Genomic DNA, 16,744 nt, shown 5'->3' with positions numbered 1-16,744 from the left:
ATATTAGCGCTGAACTTGTCCGGCTGCCCCCCACTCGAGCTGCACGAGACTGTGTGGTTTCCAGGCGCGAATCAACTTTTTACGCCTGACAAACGGTGAACCGATGTACTTATCGGTATTGTCTGAAACTATGTAAACCATTCATCGAATGGAAACAAGCATTGCGTCAATGGCAATGATGCGTATCGCGCGAGATAAAGAAAGGATAGAGGGATATAACGAATTATACGATTCGATACGATTTAAATTGATAGAATTGTGGATGCGAGGCAAAGGAATTATATTAATTCAACTTATACACGTGTCAACATGTATTTAGCTAAAAATATAATGTATTTTATGTAGGAATAATTGATATAATTATATTATTTAATGAGAAATTGTATATTTCTTTCTTTTCGTTTCAGATTTAACATTTATACATCTTTTCTTCGGATGTAATATCTTCCTTTGATTCCGTCTTCCTTCAATATAAAAAAAAAGATTTTTACCTATGATATCTTGAGACCAGCAATGGAATTTTCCAGAAGCTAAATTAAACAATCAGATTAATTTGACGATATGTTTTTATTGATTGTAAATGGAAAATATTGAGGTTTACCTTAAGATCCCAAACTACCAATTGACCGTCTAAACCACTCGTGCTAAATTCGTTATCCGATACTTTGCGTACACAATTAATTGTATTTTGATGAATACTATCCAAGGCATTGTCATTCGTATCGGTTCTCGCTTGGCGATCTAACGATTGAAATTTACGCATGGCAGACAAACCGGCAGCTTCTTTTTTTTGCGTATTATCTAGTTTTGATACAAAATATAGTTGACCATGGTCGTCTATGGAATATAACATAGGCATACAACTATGTCCCTAAAAAAATCCAATTAAATTATATTTAATATTTATTGTAATACGTAATAAAAATTATCAATCATTATTTACTAAATATAAAAAAATATAAATAAATACCACAGCAACAATGGAATTGGACCCCATCCATACACAACTTAAAAATGGCAAATGCTCTGTATACAATCGTATAACTGCATTTCCTTTAGTAGCATCTGCAATGCAAATCGATGAATTGTGTGCTACCCAACAAATTTTATTACCACAAGGACTAAATGCAACAGAGTGTATCCAACCTCCTAAATGCAAAAAAAAAAAAAAAAAAAAAAAGAAAAAACGATTAACAAACATAATAAAAAGATTTTTACTAATGTTCTTAATAAAGATATTTTTCTTTACCTCCATTAGGAGTATTTTGGAATTCAGCGAGTAATGTTCCTAAAGTATTGCTATGACCCCAAGGACCGTTACCAGGTGCATCTTCCATATCACTAATGAATGCACTAAATATACGAACTTTATAATCAGTGGACCCAGCAACTAGAACTTTATTGTCTGGATGCCAATCGACTGTAGTTACGGTGGATCTCAATGGGCGTTTTATATGCTTGCACTGCCACCAATTATTCTCAGACACAAAATAACAAACAGCTATTACTCTACCTCCAGATCCAACAGCAAATTTATTTTCTATAAAAAAAGAAAATGGATTTTACGCTTATTCAAATATTATAATAAATTGATAATTAATTAATATTATACCTAATGGAGACCATTTTACACAAGTTGCTGCTCGATTTATTCTTAAAAGCACCCATGCTGGATTCCATTTCCCATCTCCTTCTTGTGTCCAAACATATGCATTTTTATCAGCAGAACATGTTACTATTCGATTGGTATTTGGTGCCCAATCAATACCCATGACATGCATATCATGTTCCTGCAAGTTTTGTAACAATTTCCAACCGCTTGACGTTCGTTTGTAAACTTGAATTTCATTATTATTTGGACAGATTGCCACCTCTGTAAAAACATATCAAGACTGTTCATTGATTGGCAAAGGAATTGTGTTGCATGAAATGAAAGTCAAACCTTTTCTATCTTTATTCCAAGCATGACAACTAATGGCATCAACGCCTAAATTGTGAACCTCTGTCATTTTGCATTTAGTTTTGGCGTAAAATTCGATAAATATTATATCTATGAATCACCACACATAGAGACGGGTGCGGTCGCGTATTAATGTGTGGTGACCCTCCTATATTCGCCACTAGAGGGATGCACACCAAATACAATTCTCAAAATAATTCTCACTAATCATCTCTCACTATCACAATGTCTGATACACGAGCCTGTTAGAAAGAACTTCTAATAAGTTCACTAATAGGCTCTAAACAAAATGCACTTTTTTTTTTTTACTCTTCCTTTCCCTTCCTTTTCTTTTTTTCTCTTTTCCTTCTCTATCATTACAGAACTATACGCAAATTACTATATTGAACATCGAGAAAACATACTTATAAAAAGTACGTCAGAAATTCGTGGACTCTGGTCAGTCAACACGAATTTCTTGAACTTATAATCAATAATATATCACACAATATTCATTATAAGTACACTAGAACAGACAGTTCATCTACAAATAACGAATTATCATGACACACTTTAAAGCTATCAAACTACGTTATTTCAGATGGGAAATAGTATATGTTATTTTTTTATCAAAGCGACCTCTATTAAAATTTACTAGTAAATTTGAATTTTGAATTTAGTGATATACATAGTGATATCATATAAAAAATTATTAAAATACATTTATACATTTTACAATTGTTGTCTTTTATATATAACATAATGTAACTTATATTTTATTTAATAAATATATGTATATTTTACAAATATAATTTATTATATCGATCAATTATAATATAATATAAATTTGTTCTAACTTCTCAGAAATACATATACACACATATGTATAATAATTAAATAGTAATAATTAAATTCAATAAATCCTATTAAAATTTTTAATCAATAATTTAAACAAGGAGAACAAATAATGAAAGAAGGATAGTAAAAAGTGTAGCATTCTCATTGTACTCGATGTTTTAGTCACAAAAGTCCCTAGTTTTAATACAAATAATTTTCTAAATTTCATACACAATTAAGCTAGTAATTTTCTAAATATAATATATATATATATATTATATATAGTTATATTAGTAATAAATTTAAGAATAAAAGAAAAAAATAAAAAAAAAAAGTTCAATATATGCGTGCATGTTCCGTATTGCAGTATCCTGTGAAAAAAAAGTATCTATACAAGTGATATCAGTCTTTTATTACGCTTTCTCAAACGTAATTGCTACAAAATATTGAAATCAGCGCCATCTTCAGAGTGCCACAAATGAAATATAAATAAAAAGCAAAAAAATGGAAGAAAGATAAGATAGGGTAAGAATCAACTATTAGCGCCATCTCTTGATTAAATACTAAAGATATACTTCTAAGAATATTCAAGAGATGGCGCAATTAATTATACTATTTTTTATTCTTTTTTTTACTATTTGTTTTCCTTGTCTTTATTTTGTCGCTTTTTCTATAATATCTTATATATACATGTATATTATTTGCGACAGAAAACAAAAAATTATTTTTGTAAAAAACGCATAAATTCTTTTTATTTATCTTTTATTATCTTCTATTCATATTTTATGCTTTTTATTATTATATTTCTTTAAACTGTTACATTTTTAGGTATTATTATTTAAATTTTTAATGCATGTTGTATATGTATTTTAATTAACGTTTAAATATTTAGTAATCTAATATCTAAATTATTAAAAAGATAATCACGAATTCAATGAACTTTTAGATCACATAATGGATATTGCAATCAAGATGAAAGTTCATATATTTATGCATCGAAAATATCCTAAAGGACAAAAATCCTAATGTTAGGTCATTAGGTCTGACATGTATATATAAGGAGTCAAGTTCCACTAGAAGTCATTCAAGTTATATTCGTGGATATACACCATGAAGGTATCAAGTGCATTCGTTCTTTTCGTAAGTTCCAATTCGTTCTTACCTATGTAGCAAATATTTTTTTTTTTTTTTTATTAAAGATTATAGAAATTCGAAAGAAGGAAGAAAGGATAAGGAGAAAATCCAAATTATAATTGTTGTTTAAAAATATTAATCTTAATAATAAATTATACCCAAAGCATCAATTAGAAAATATAAATTGAAAAAAAAAATATAATTTTAATAGTTATCTTATTTCAAAGAAAATATTAATTTTCATCCAATTATTATTATTTCATCATCCAAAGTATAGCTATATGCGTTCTTTACCAATAATTTCTTTATAATATTTTTGCTTCAAATTTTTTCAGGCCTTTCTCACGATGGCATTATCAGGCACATATACTCTGGCACGGCCCAACGATCATACCATCGGCGAGAAACAATTAAAATCTGCTAATACCATACACGAAAGAAGTATATCAAAGCTCGTGGACGACAAACTTATAGATACCACGTTTGAGATCGGATTATCCAAATTCGAGGCAATCAAAACTATCAAACTTGCCATTTTGCGTATGTTATCCACTCAAATCGAAGCTTTAACCGTTCGCGTTCAAAAGAGCGACGTTCTCGATTTATTGAATTCGCCCATCACCAAATTTATCTCCGAGGAAATTTTAGGTTCGTTATTATTATCGGACAACAAAAATATCTCACCTTTTAATTTACAACAACAATCACTCGATGCATTTTTGTTACGCGAAAATATGGAAATCCCAGTGATTCACGAAAATACAAATGTAAAATTACCGTTGATGGAGCCATCGTTCTTGGAAAAAGAAGAAGAATCTTTGCCAGTACCCGGTAATGAAGAATTCTCTGTTCAAAAATTTTAAAGGTGTAATAATATTTTGTCTTTGGGCGATTAGGCGTCCAATGTCTGTCGAACATATATTTTTTGGATTTCGTCATGCAAAAGTAAATCTAACTTTGTTCACGAACTTTCTCTTCATATTAAACGAGAGATAATGTTTATTTTATTTTATCCTATTGTTTATTTAAAAGAGAGAGAGAGAGAGAGAGGGGGGGGGGAGGGAGGAGACTTGTAATTTCGTTGTTTGAAGAATATTAAAAATTATTTACATAAATATAAATTTTTTGTTTTATTTTAATCGATACGTCTAATACTATTATATTATATATATATATATATCTATATTACAATATATTGAAGTACGTACCAATTGTAATAAATTGATGTAAGTAAAGAAGCATGCATATATGTTCTATTCGGAAAATAAAATATTTTTATTCAATTTATTCGAATGTTAATATTTTTCCCTATATAAATCGCATTGAACGAAACTACCATATTTACGAGTAAAAAATTGTATTTTTCTTTAAAAGGATACAAAAAGTTAGATACAGAAAACTTCATTTGAAAACCAATAAAATAAATAATAAAAAAATAATAGGACAAAGAAATAAAAAGTAAAAATCGATCGATCTCAATTCTCAACAGTTTTCACTTTCTCTTGTTCTTTTAACAAATTTGGCATTTCATTGACGTTCAACATTGATTCGTTTTGCATGTTCAATTGGTTTGTCAATTTCTCCTGGTCGTTTCTTCCGTAATAAAGATCTTCCATAACGAATGTCATAGTCATAAGAACTGATACTCCAGCGAAAATCACCCACATAATTAATTCTAACGTAACCTAAAGCGATGATGTATCAGAAAAATTTCAATGAATACGACATGTATTTATAATTAATTGAGAAAGATCTTAAGAAGATTTCGAAAATTAATGATTAAATGAAAGTGAAATACTTCTACAACGGCTTTCAGAATGATCTTTAAACGATCGTTAGCGGAAATCCATTGCCAGATTATGAATGGTAAAAGAATGATTAAAAGAATTGCGTCCAGAGCATGCAACACGATCAACGATAATGAATAAAAAATTGGCGATTTTTTTTTGCTAGATTTTCTGTAAAATAATATATATATATATATATATACACGTTTTATCATCATAGCTGTTATATCCGATTTGATTCATTTTCATATTTATATATTAATTTTATAATAAATAATGTACATTTATTAAACACTTACTTGCTCTCTGTATTTTCTGTTTTTCTTCCTTCTTTTTTCACTTCGACTACTTCGTTGCCGTTTTTATTGTCTATTTGACATTTATTGGTTAACAGTGTAATAGATGTTTTTCTTATACCATGCATGGTAAACATGATATTCAGGTAAATTGAGTGTAAAAAAAATTTCTTAAAAGGCAACTGTTTTTTGATAAAATGCAATCAATGTAGAAATATCTCTGATCGATCCATCTCATTCTAAATTTGTCAAATTAGACAAATTGGACATTATATAAAATTGGATGAATAAAAAAAATTGCTTACCATCAGATGTTTTCATTTAATTTCTATTCTATATACGGTGAAAAAATAATTCCTTAAAAACTAGTTTTTTTTCTTTCTTTTTTTTTTTTTTTTTTTTTTCTACAAAATTAAATCGTAACACTTGTAACAATTGTCGTTTTATACGACAATAGGTATGCATACACCATACGTGTCGTGTATTCTCTTCTCATAAGAGAAGTATATAGAATACAAAATAGAAGAAAAATAATAATAAAAAAAAAAAAGGTTTGATTTAACGTTCAAGATCGCAAAGATATTTTCATTTAATCATACAAATTGTTCACCCTACTGGTAATATGTTCTACCATTATACACTAATTATAATACTATTTGGTATTTCAAAAACGATAAAATTCTCTGCTTGCCTTCATCGTCCACTTATCGCGCTTTCAATCACCAAGTACGTAGGCACTTAACATCATCCTCACTGTCATCATCCTCCTCCAATCCTCAACAACCGCTTTCTTCTTTTATGGCACAAAGTTGACGCTGACTCAATCGGTTAATTATTATGATAATTAGTCGACTTCAAGGACTTTGTTGTGCGTGCAAACATCCATTTTTCTCAGCCAATGATTCCTACGTTTCTACGCTTTATTAAACCTTTATCGCGACACGTGCAACCGATTTCCAACCGATCGAAACGAAGCGGATAAGAGTCGAAAGAGATCTCAGCTCAGAAAATTAGCGCTCGATTTTCACAAGAGACTTTCACGCCGACCGGGAAACCATAATTTTTCACCCAATGATTCCTCCTGGCCACCTGTTGCCTGTACACGAACAACGGTCTGAACACTTTCGAGTCTTGACCTTCCAGATCTTCCACCTCCTTCTTAACGCCGTCCCGTTTCATCTCTTCCTCGATCGATCTTGGATTTCTTCGAGACTGATGGATTTCCGACCGATGCCCTCGCTCTATAGAGCCGTTCGTCTCCACACGCTCCTTCGTTTTCCCGTATGCTTCAATCTGTAATTTCATGTGGAATTTTATTATTTGCATTGGGAAATTAAAGTATTAAACGCTCTTTCGTTTAACGTCCTAAATTATCTTGATAAAATTTGTTTTCAAAAATATTTTTTCGCGTACCGAACGAGCAACCCTAGAATCATCCTCAACGTTTCTCATAATCTCTCGCTGTACCGATTTCTCGATGTGGCCGTTATTTAACAATTTTTCCTTCTCCACACCGTATGCCCGAATTCCAGGAAGATCCTCCTCGGAATTGATGTTAATCTTTTCCACTTTCCCATCGAATCCATGCTGATTCTCCACGCGCAATCTCCTAATACGACCGTTTTTCTCGAATATTCGTGAAAGCCTGGCTGGCACGTCTTCCAAATTTCTTAATCTCGATAGAATAGGATCCGATTGTTTCAAGAATGAGTTCGAGTTCAACGATCTTTCCGCGGCGTTGAAACCGAAGCTTGTTATCAGGCAACCAATCTGTAGAAAAAGATTCAAAATATATATAAAAAAAAAAGGAGAAAGATAGATAGAACACGATCCTTTGATTTGATAAATATTTAAGAAAAGTACGTGTGTATCGTGGTTTTAAGATAATCGTTATCGAGCTTGAAAGAGATTGACCACTTCCTATTGCGTATTATTTGCATAATCTTATATTTTTCGTAATGAAGAAGTTGATAGTTTATAGATATAATTTTTCTTAAATAATATACATTCGTATCGCAGTTAGAACGATATTAATCGTTTCTTATTCTTTTCGAATAATATTAATATTATTAAAAAAATTACTTAACGATATTAAACGTAATTATCACTATTAGGGAATGATAAATCGCCATTATTCCATTATTATAATAATAATCAAATTGCATACACGATATATTTTTTATTCATCGAGAAACATCGTTGCATCAACGTTAATAAATTCTGATATTATTAAAATATACGGATCAACAATAACGAACAGCGGATTTTTACATGGAAAGATTCTCCCTTACCGCGAGTGTAGCCCACATGGCGCAAGGATCAACGTCTCTCCGCCCGATATTTCGAAAGTGAGAACAGAAAAGGCGTTGTTGGCGACACGAAGAGAGAGATTACGATTGAGAGAATCGATTGACCGAGCATCGGTTATATAGTACGTGGCGGGTTTGCAATCTCGAGGAACTCGATTAAACCGCTAGCACAACTCACCACCACACAGCCACCAGAAAGAGGAAGGTGTAGTAATCAAAACTTCCACTTTAGAAGTGAGTCACCTTCACGACCGATCCTCGGGGAGAAAAAGGAACGCAACGAGGATCCTCTTGTTTCTTTTATCCTTCCAAACGCGATGAGAAAGCTCGAACACCTTGAACACTTTTTCTCGTCTTGACCTTTCTTGCCTCTCGACCTCTCATTCCGCGTAATTCCGATAGCGGTATCGTTTGTAATTCTTTTCTTTTACTCGACTACGACGTATTGTCGCATTCTTGAACGATCCAAGTCTCTTTTATCGTCGTGCGAATTTCACGATTTATTTTTTCATCCCTCCCCCTTTCTTATCTTTTTATTTTTGGCTTTTTTTATTTCGCTCGTTTAGTAGAAAGTAAAAATAATTATTTAAAAAGTTCTTCCAATTGTGTTAATACGTAAGAAAAAAAAATAAATTACGTAACAAATATTATTCATCATTGCTGACTGTTCTATATTAATGATTAAACGCATCGGTCAAATCTCGATGAAATGAAAGAATTAAATTGTAATGTTCAAATCTTCGAAACATCGTTTCTTACCTTTTTCCAAAAATGTATTTTTCCAATTCACATTCTCGGAAAATCACCCCTTTCCTCCCGTTATTTTGCAAATTTCAAAGATAAACCCTTATTTCACACCTTGAGAATTCTTTTCAAAGGAACTCCATTTATCTTATGCATTAGTACGAAGAATTTCACGAACGTTCTTCTCAATGCAGTCAGAAACTGTTTCATAGGTGTTAAACGTTTACTCACAATCATACCCACAAGTCGAATTTCTGGAACTTGATTTTTTCCCCTTCTATTTACGAACGATAGGCAAGGGAAACAAAATAATATTTTGTTTAATATTTCATATGTAATATTTCAATGTATATTATACTATACATATAATGAAAATACAAAATTTTGCAGAGTAATAGTAAGATTAATTAATATAAATTCAAATTTATACACGTGCATTCTAATTTAATATAATTACTTTAAGAAGAAATATGTGACTAACTATTTAGCCTAACACGTATTAGCACTGCATTAATTAAGAGATCTATGAGTTTAACTATTGAGACTTATTCGTAGAAAAGTTTAGTTTATGAATATTCGTTGAATGTAATTATAATTATTATGAATGATAATTATTCGAGAGAACTCGAAAATTGATATTTTAGAATATTTTTTTTCTCTTAAATTTTCACATTATTCATTATAATTCGTACAAATACTTGGAATTATGACGACATAATTATTGCTTATCACATTTTAAACTTCTTTGAAATAATAAATTCTTCAATCTTATTGAAGAAATGGATATAAAATGTGTATAAGAAATGATATACGTATATATATGTTTTATTTTCTTACAAGCTTCTTAAGTCAAATGTCAGCATCGACTAACTCTTTTTTATCTTTAATGTAATTCCAATTAATTTTCGAAGCAAATAATGACGCTCATCCTATTTTTAAATTTATGATATGTTAAGATAGATTTATATAATATCGTTTAAATATTGATCAATAAATCGAACGAATGGATGGATCAATGCAAATCCCTCCTTAAGGAAATAAACAATATTTAACAGCGTGTATTTCGAATACAATCGTGCTACCAATGAATTCTTCACTTCTTGACGACCTTGTCATAATTCACTACGTTCCTAAGGTAATCATTCTTAAGCCATTTCATGATATTTCTATTAATAGTTTCCAATTTTTTATTTATATTCACTTGAGAAATAAATACAATTAATTTTCTTCCTTTTTTAGAATCTACAATTATAAGTACATCGAAACAAACAAAACTTTATTCATCATCGATTCAAGGAGAATATATATATATATATAATATACAATAAGAAATCATGCAATAAAACGTGTTACACCAGAATTTCTTCTTCCTTTTTTCTTTTTTTTTTTTTTTTTTTTCTCAACGGCTTTCCAAACATAAGTCACGTTTCTCTTTCCTCGTTCTAATCCACATCGTTAATAATCGTTGTAGGACTGAGGTCTGTAAAAAGAGCGTCTCGGATAATAGTTGTCATAGTTTCGATACGGTGTGTAACTATATCTTCGATTGCTTTCGTCATAGTATTTAGACCGCTGCTGCGTTTCCTGTCGGTATCTAAACAGAGGTCTAAATATAATATCTTCAGCTACATCCATGTCACCTGTTTCTCCTGAGTAATCCGTTCGATCGTCCTGTACAGATGGCGCGAGCATTTCCCACTGCGATACGATTAACGGCGGCAGAAACATTTCATTCGTGGTTAAACTCGAAGCTCCTTGATCCGCGTAAGATGGGGCTGGATCGTTGCTGTACACCGGCGATGAAGCGACGATCTGAAATGGAAAATGGAGAGAAAAAAAAAAAAAAACAATTATCCTTTCTTTAATTTTCAAAATATCATTGTCTTCTGGTACTTTTCTTCTCTTACTTCTTTCGAATTATTCAAAAATATATATATATATATTTCACGGATTATGAAATTTTACCTCGGATGGCGTTGAAAATCTCCAATAATTGGGGGTGATGGTTAACGAGCTCTGATCGACGTAGTCTTGAGCCTTTTTCTGAATCTTTTCGCCGTTATCCTTTAGGAATTGAATTTGATCGTTCAATTCGCCGCCCTTAACGCGATGAGGCAAAACGGCCACGATGGGACTTTTCACGTGGCCCTTTTCAGCGTTCGAGGGATCAATGACCGCGACAATAGGGACGGCTACTTTCATCGAGGAAGAATCTTGCGGTAACGAAACCTCCCGTGTGAGCTTGTTTCTCAAGAATTCCGTCCCGCTTTTCCGTTTTTCATTCGACGATTGGTCCACGCTTGGCAAGGACCCGTCTTCATTTTCTTTCAAGCCGTTTTCATTTCCCTGGAAATCGAGGAGATAAATATGTATTTGAGAGAAATAATTTTTTCCCCAAGCCGTAATAAAATTGTTAAATAATTATTGTAAAATACCTATTCAATGAATTATTCGGTGAAATACATATACATATTTTACGTACATCAATGGAAGAGAAATAGAAGATTTGTCCAAATAATCGATGGTATGGAACGTCTACGTTAAATTATTATCCTTTACCTCTGACAAGTATCGACTCTCATCGTCCTCGAAGATTGCTTGATTTTCTGGCAAAGATTCTCGAGTTTGAGTCTCTGCTTCTTTGGCCTCGGTAATATTTTTTTTTACATCTTGCAAGTTCTCGGTAGGAACGACCAGAAGATGTTCACGTTTGGAAAGTATCTTGATGATAGTGTAGTAAACAAAAAAAAAATGACACAAGATTAATATGATAAAAATTTTAAATAATTATTATGGTAGGAAAATTAAAAAGTTGATTTAACACGTGTGAAAAATTGTTAATTTTAATTAGTAACGCGGTAAGATTCCAGAACATTCAATGCATGTCGCTGTTTCACACTTCATAATTTTACAAATCTCTCGTTCGAAATCGTGAAGGCTAAAATATTTCGAATAATTAATGTAAGATAGTTAAAATTCGTTAATTTTCGATGTAAATATTTTGTCTACTTATCCCAAACATTTAATTTTCGGTGTTAAAAATCAAGTTAAAATTAAAATTGCAACACGTAATATTCCTTGTTTACAAACCAAATTGGGATTGGTAGCCGGCATTATGAAAACATGCTTTTTGATCACCAATCCGTTTAAGGATCCATTGCTGACCGCGTGGTGCACAGCATCTTGGACAACTGGATCCTGAACAACGGCTGCTATCGTTTCATTCTTGTCGCGTGGATCGGGTGGAAGTAAACCTTCCACATCGTCAGGAGTCAAAGGTTTCCCTGTTGAACCCTTTCCATGAAGAATTAGGATCAAGCAAAGAGCAAATTGTAACACGATCACCTGCGAAGAATAACAAAATTAATCAAAATAAGGAAGAAAAATTAAATTCTATCGCGATGCTTATTTCTTATTATTTTTAAAGAAACACGAGTTTTATAAATAATAAAAAAGGAATATACTGCGCAATATTCTAATTTTTTATATTTTACTTTTTTTTTAATTTACAGAGAATAATTTGTCTTGCAATGTTATAAAGTTCAAAGATCTTATATAAAGTTATAATATTTTACAGTTATGGAAAGATTTAAAGTTTCATTTAAAGATATATTGCGCAATATTGCACTTATGCGCTATATATCTTAATTTTAATTTATACATGAATATACATATACATATATATATATATATACCCCTTTGTAATATTGCTTCATCGTTGTTATTATACGAAATCTTCCTGGATCTTTTTTAAGTTTCTTATATTTTTTTTTCCTCTGATGAAAACTTTAGCAACGTCTTTTCAACTCTGACTAATAATAACGGTTCGTTCGTATTTTATACTTAGGTACCAAAGAATTATCGTTGGCCTGCTAACAGACGTGAGTATCAAACTTGCGGTACATCACTTTGGACCTTGAACCTGTCGCTTTGAATTTAATTTCTCATTTATTGTTCCTTCCTTGATCCACCTTTCACGTTATTCGAAAATCAATTGTTGTTTTTTTTTCCCCTCCCCATCACGAAATATGCTATGATTAAGTATTGTATTAAATTGGGACAATAAATAATATTATATAACGAAGAAAGCGTCGATTTAAAAATTTCTTCTTCGTATACATTGTATTTTCGACACAGCACAATATTATATATCATTTAACACATAATATTTTGGATCATTGAAATTATTTCAACAGTAATTTCACAGTTAGTAAGTTGTTAATAATATTGGGATGTTTAGCGATCATTTTAGCGGTTACTGCTAAAACTATAAAAGAAGGAATATTATTTTCTGCTTTCTTAGTTTCTTATCACTATTTGACCAATTCGTATCGTTGTTGATGAATTGAAAAAAATCAATTTGTAACACGATTTCAATAATTTGAAAAGTTTACCAGTGATGATAAAGAATATGGAATACTTTATACGTTTCTCCATCTTGATCACCTTGTTACAAATTCTTCAGCTACATGAATGCAGAAATTTGGAAATAGAAACTTCTTCGATACCATCTTCAGATACTGTTTTGAATGCAGCAAATCATAATTCTTCTTATCTCGTGAAAAGTAATAACGATACAATGTATGACATTTTAAAAAAAGAACCATCATCTTCTTTGGAAGAAGACAGATCAGTTTCCGAAACATGTTGCAAAGAATATGTCTTATCTTCAACGTCGGAACTATCTGTTATCGATACTACAAAATCTGTGGACAAGAAGTTGGAGCAAATTGAACACGCTGGAAATGAAACGGACGAAGAAGAAGAAGAAGAAGGGGAAAAGGTGTCAGTCATACTTGAAAAATCAATGCAAAATTCTGTTTTCGAACCTTGGAGTCGTATTAGACGAGATAATGAAGAAGATAATGATCCAGAAAATTCTTCCAGGATAATACTTCTGTTGATTTTAATCAACAAACGGGAACAACTACAGATGAATGTATATACAATGAGTGTGAAATTTTGGTAGAAGAAACTTCGACAAATGAAAATTCGAACGAATTCGAATCTTCTAAAGAACTTGATCCTGCGGAAACAGATTCTTCTACAGACGTTGAAGATAGAGAACAACGGAATACAAGATTCTCAGACGAATCTGAAGATAGAAGTGGATTGTATCCTCCTTGGTATCGGGAGCCCTCTTTCGACAAAAGATATTGGTCCAGTTATGAAAGAGAACCTTCTCACCATTTTATAAGGATTCCTGTATTCCCTGGATAAATCTAAATAATACCTTCTTTTTGAAAATTTTAAAAATATTAATGATTGGCAACATTTATGTAATTAATGGTTATTTACAATAAATAAATGTGTGTACACAAGAAAAATGAAATTTATTGAGTATTAGATCATTACAAGGCATTTATTCGATATTAATAACAAGGAAATATAAAAAAATTATATCACAAAAATAACACAATTAATAATATTGTAAATAATACACTTAACTTAATATTATTTTTACATTTATTACATTTATTTTGGTTGGCAGTTTTTCTTTAAAGCTAAAGATTTGATTTAATAAGTTTGATATTAACAGATAATAATCTAAAATTATATATTATAAACTAAGATTTTATCTTGCAAAAAATAGCGTAAAATTTTGGATCCCACAAATCATTAGACAGAAATATCAGATGTTTTTATTTTTTTGAATAGAAATGATACTCATAGAGATGATGTTGATCACGTGTTTGTGATCCAATTAACAACTCCACTATTTATATTTATTCATTAGCAAGTTAACTCAGAGTCAGTCTTCTTAAAGACTAAATCTATCTCATCGATCTTTGATGATTTTCATAGTGATGATTTTTTATCAAGTTTCTTAATAATAAAAAAAAAAAAGAAATAATAATACGAAGTTCATCTTCGAAAATTGATAATTTTCAAGAAACTTAAATCTTTCAAATTTCTATTTTTTAAAGATCATTTGATCCTTTCTATGAAAACATCTCTTTTCTCTTCATTCATAAATATTCATTAATAAATATTCGTTTAAGAATCATCTGAGTTTCGTTAACTTTCAAATCGCCTGCCTTTTCATTGCATTAAGTTGTCAACATTATAAAAACAACGTCGTTAACGTCATTCAGAAACCATTTCCTTGGCGGCTGTTCCTAAGCCGTTGCCTGTACGCCACTTGTTGTCGATAGACGAAGAGTGGTCGAAGAGCGTAAGTACCAGCTGCCGATTCGAGGTCTTCATTTTCCTCCACGTTGCGTTTCTCGATCGAAATGCCATCGAATTTTCTTTCCGATCCATCCAATTTGCTCAGAAAAAGTATGTACGCCACTGGAGATGAGTTATCTTGAGCCTTGTTTCCAAGATTAATTGGTTCTTGGAGAAAAATTGGATTGGTAATGAGTGGACTGCTATTGTCTTCCGGTTTGACCGGAAATGCGGCGCAGCAGCCAAGAAGAACCAGAAGATAGACAGTTACGATCGACCTCTGAAAAAAGAAAATATAGAATTTTATTTTTTTGTTTTTCCTTGTACAAATTCTTACGTATTCTCGACGTGATCTTACCATCTTATTAAATCGGTAAAGCCTTCCCTCGAAGTCGAAGATCAATCTTACAATTTTTAAGCAGCTTCACAACACGTTTTTCAAAAAGAGAATGCTTTAAGAATTATCTTTAACTCGACAAAGAAAAAAAAAAACAAACTTCGCGTATTTTCAGCTCGATTCTCTTGATCCTGAACGAAAAAGTCACCAAATCTGCTCGAAACAGCTCTGTAACAAGTTTGTGCCCCGACAATGCATTCTTGCGGCATTTATATGAAATAATGACGTCAAACGGGCCCATGCTAATCGTACAATGACGTTTTGTGGTAAGTGATAACTGACCTGGTAAATCACGATATATCGATGCATCTTCTATCACGTTTTTTCTATCACGAGTCCTTCGAACGCGGGTGAGAAGGGTGACGTAGATCAACAACCAATTGCTCGTGCGAATCTTGATCAAACATAGATGATTATTCCTTGCAGTTTGGCACACCTGCTACGTAGAAAAATGTTTGATGTTCGATTAACGATCCCCCTTTATTGCGCTATGATTCATTTTTGCGTTTGCAGAAGGTGATTGTGACACGATTATAATTGAAATTGTGCAACGAATCATTGTAAACTCATTCTCGATACGAAATATGTATATTTTTGTTTAGAATCAATTCGACACAATTGTTAGGATGATCGTTTATTATTAGAATGGGAAATTGTATTAAAGAATTGTATTAAATAAGAAATTTTTCACTTTCCGCGAAGCTTTCGTATTACTCGAAAATCACGTTTGAACGTGAATTTTGTGATTCATCGTATCTTCCGTTTATCTTTCATTAGAGATTAAAAAGAGATATTAGAAAGATGAAATATTATGCAATATTATAGAAAGTATACGAAATATAGTGAACGATTATTAATAAAAATTAGTAAAATGTTACGTAACATTTCTCCTATTTTTCATTATAATAAATATTATATTCGAAACAAAGAATAATAATAAAAAGATGAATAATATAATTCCAAATGAGAATAATAGAAAGCAATGATTCTATGTAGAAAGAAAGTTAAGAAACTGATAGAAATTTTTAGAGAATTCCAATCGAGTCGATCTATTAGTATATATATATATATATAAATATATAGCTTCTTTTTATTTATCAATCACGAGGAAACAGAGAATAATAATTTAT

General features: G+C 31.2%; 6 protein-coding genes and 1 long non-coding RNA gene across 9 annotated transcripts; 2 read left to right on the top strand and 5 right to left on the bottom strand.

Moving 5' to 3' along the window:
• Positions 1-368: 368 nt before the first annotated feature.
• Positions 369-2,582, bottom strand: Arpc1 (Actin-related protein 2/3 complex, subunit 1A). Its single transcript, XM_012485380.2, has 6 exons — positions 1,943-2,582; positions 1,613-1,873; positions 1,250-1,540; positions 971-1,149; positions 602-871; positions 369-530 (listed from the first exon to the last, which is right to left on the bottom strand). The coding sequence occupies exons 1-6, from the start codon at positions 2,007-2,009 to the stop codon at positions 492-494; spliced, it is 1,107 nt and encodes a 368-aa protein (XP_012340834.2). The 5' UTR covers positions 2,010-2,582; the 3' UTR covers positions 369-491.
• Positions 2,583-3,425: 843 nt separating this feature from the next.
• Positions 3,426-5,197, top strand: LOC100868004 (uncharacterized). The gene is made up of 3 exons (XM_086909905.1): positions 3,426-3,604; positions 3,723-3,916; positions 4,246-5,197. The coding sequence occupies exons 2-3, from the start codon at positions 3,887-3,889 to the stop codon at positions 4,771-4,773; spliced, it is 558 nt and encodes a 185-aa protein (XP_086766031.1). The 5' UTR covers positions 3,426-3,604; positions 3,723-3,886; the 3' UTR covers positions 4,774-5,197.
• Positions 5,198-5,250: 53 nt separating this feature from the next.
• LOC100865227 (uncharacterized) lies at positions 5,251-6,647 on the bottom strand. Of its 2 annotated transcripts, XM_086909907.1 has the most exons (4): positions 6,299-6,647; positions 5,997-6,232; positions 5,709-5,868; positions 5,251-5,595 (listed from the first exon to the last, which is right to left on the bottom strand). In XM_086909907.1, exons 2-4 carry the CDS (start codon positions 6,128-6,130, stop codon positions 5,386-5,388), a joined length of 504 nt encoding a protein of 167 aa, XP_086766033.1. In that variant the 5' UTR covers positions 6,131-6,232; positions 6,299-6,647; the 3' UTR covers positions 5,251-5,385. The 2 variants fall into 2 exon arrangements, with proteins under 2 accessions (XP_086766033.1, XP_086766032.1); XM_086909906.1 differs by having other exon boundaries at positions 5,997-6,634.
• Positions 6,295-8,433, bottom strand: LOC100865109 (uncharacterized). The gene is made up of 3 exons (XM_003693024.4): positions 8,285-8,433; positions 7,407-7,763; positions 6,295-7,286 (listed from the first exon to the last, which is right to left on the bottom strand). Exons 1-3 carry the CDS (start codon positions 8,300-8,302, stop codon positions 6,996-6,998), a joined length of 666 nt encoding a protein of 221 aa, XP_003693072.3. The 5' UTR covers positions 8,303-8,433; the 3' UTR covers positions 6,295-6,995.
• A 1,595-nt stretch (positions 8,434-10,028) lies between these two features.
• LOC147657327 (uncharacterized) lies at positions 10,029-10,406 on the top strand. The gene is made up of 2 exons (XR_015292520.1): positions 10,029-10,181; positions 10,286-10,406. It is a non-coding gene; the product is annotated as an uncharacterized LOC147657327 (long non-coding RNA).
• LOC100868124 (uncharacterized) lies at positions 10,210-12,920 on the bottom strand. Of its 2 annotated transcripts, XM_012485379.3 has the most exons (6): positions 12,742-12,904; positions 12,137-12,391; positions 11,606-11,767; positions 11,012-11,392; positions 10,687-10,858; positions 10,210-10,526 (listed from the first exon to the last, which is right to left on the bottom strand). In XM_012485379.3, the coding sequence occupies exons 1-6, from the start codon at positions 12,760-12,762 to the stop codon at positions 10,489-10,491; spliced, it is 1,029 nt and encodes a 342-aa protein (XP_012340833.2). In that variant the 5' UTR covers positions 12,763-12,904; the 3' UTR covers positions 10,210-10,488. The 2 variants fall into 2 exon arrangements, with proteins under 2 accessions (XP_012340833.2, XP_012340832.2); XM_012485378.3 differs by having other exon boundaries at positions 10,210-10,858; positions 12,742-12,920.
• A 1,440-nt stretch (positions 12,921-14,360) lies between these two features.
• Positions 14,361-16,703, bottom strand: LOC105735208 (uncharacterized). Its single transcript, XM_086909899.1, has 3 exons — positions 15,897-16,703; positions 15,576-15,782; positions 14,361-15,497 (listed from the first exon to the last, which is right to left on the bottom strand). The coding sequence occupies exons 2-3, from the start codon at positions 15,576-15,578 to the stop codon at positions 15,138-15,140; spliced, it is 363 nt and encodes a 120-aa protein (XP_086766025.1). The 5' UTR covers positions 15,579-15,782; positions 15,897-16,703; the 3' UTR covers positions 14,361-15,137.
• Positions 16,704-16,744: the final 41 nt, after the last annotated feature.

The sequence above is a fragment of the Apis florea genome, unplaced genomic scaffold (genome assembly GCF_048593485.1).
Source record: "Apis florea isolate Af1SG1 unplaced genomic scaffold, ASM4859348v1 contig_3170_pilon, whole genome shotgun sequence".
NCBI classification, from domain to species: Eukaryota; Metazoa; Arthropoda; class Insecta; order Hymenoptera; family Apidae; genus Apis; species Apis florea.
Note: the sequence above shows the minus strand (reverse complement) of the source record. Positions and strands in the feature narration are given on the sequence as shown.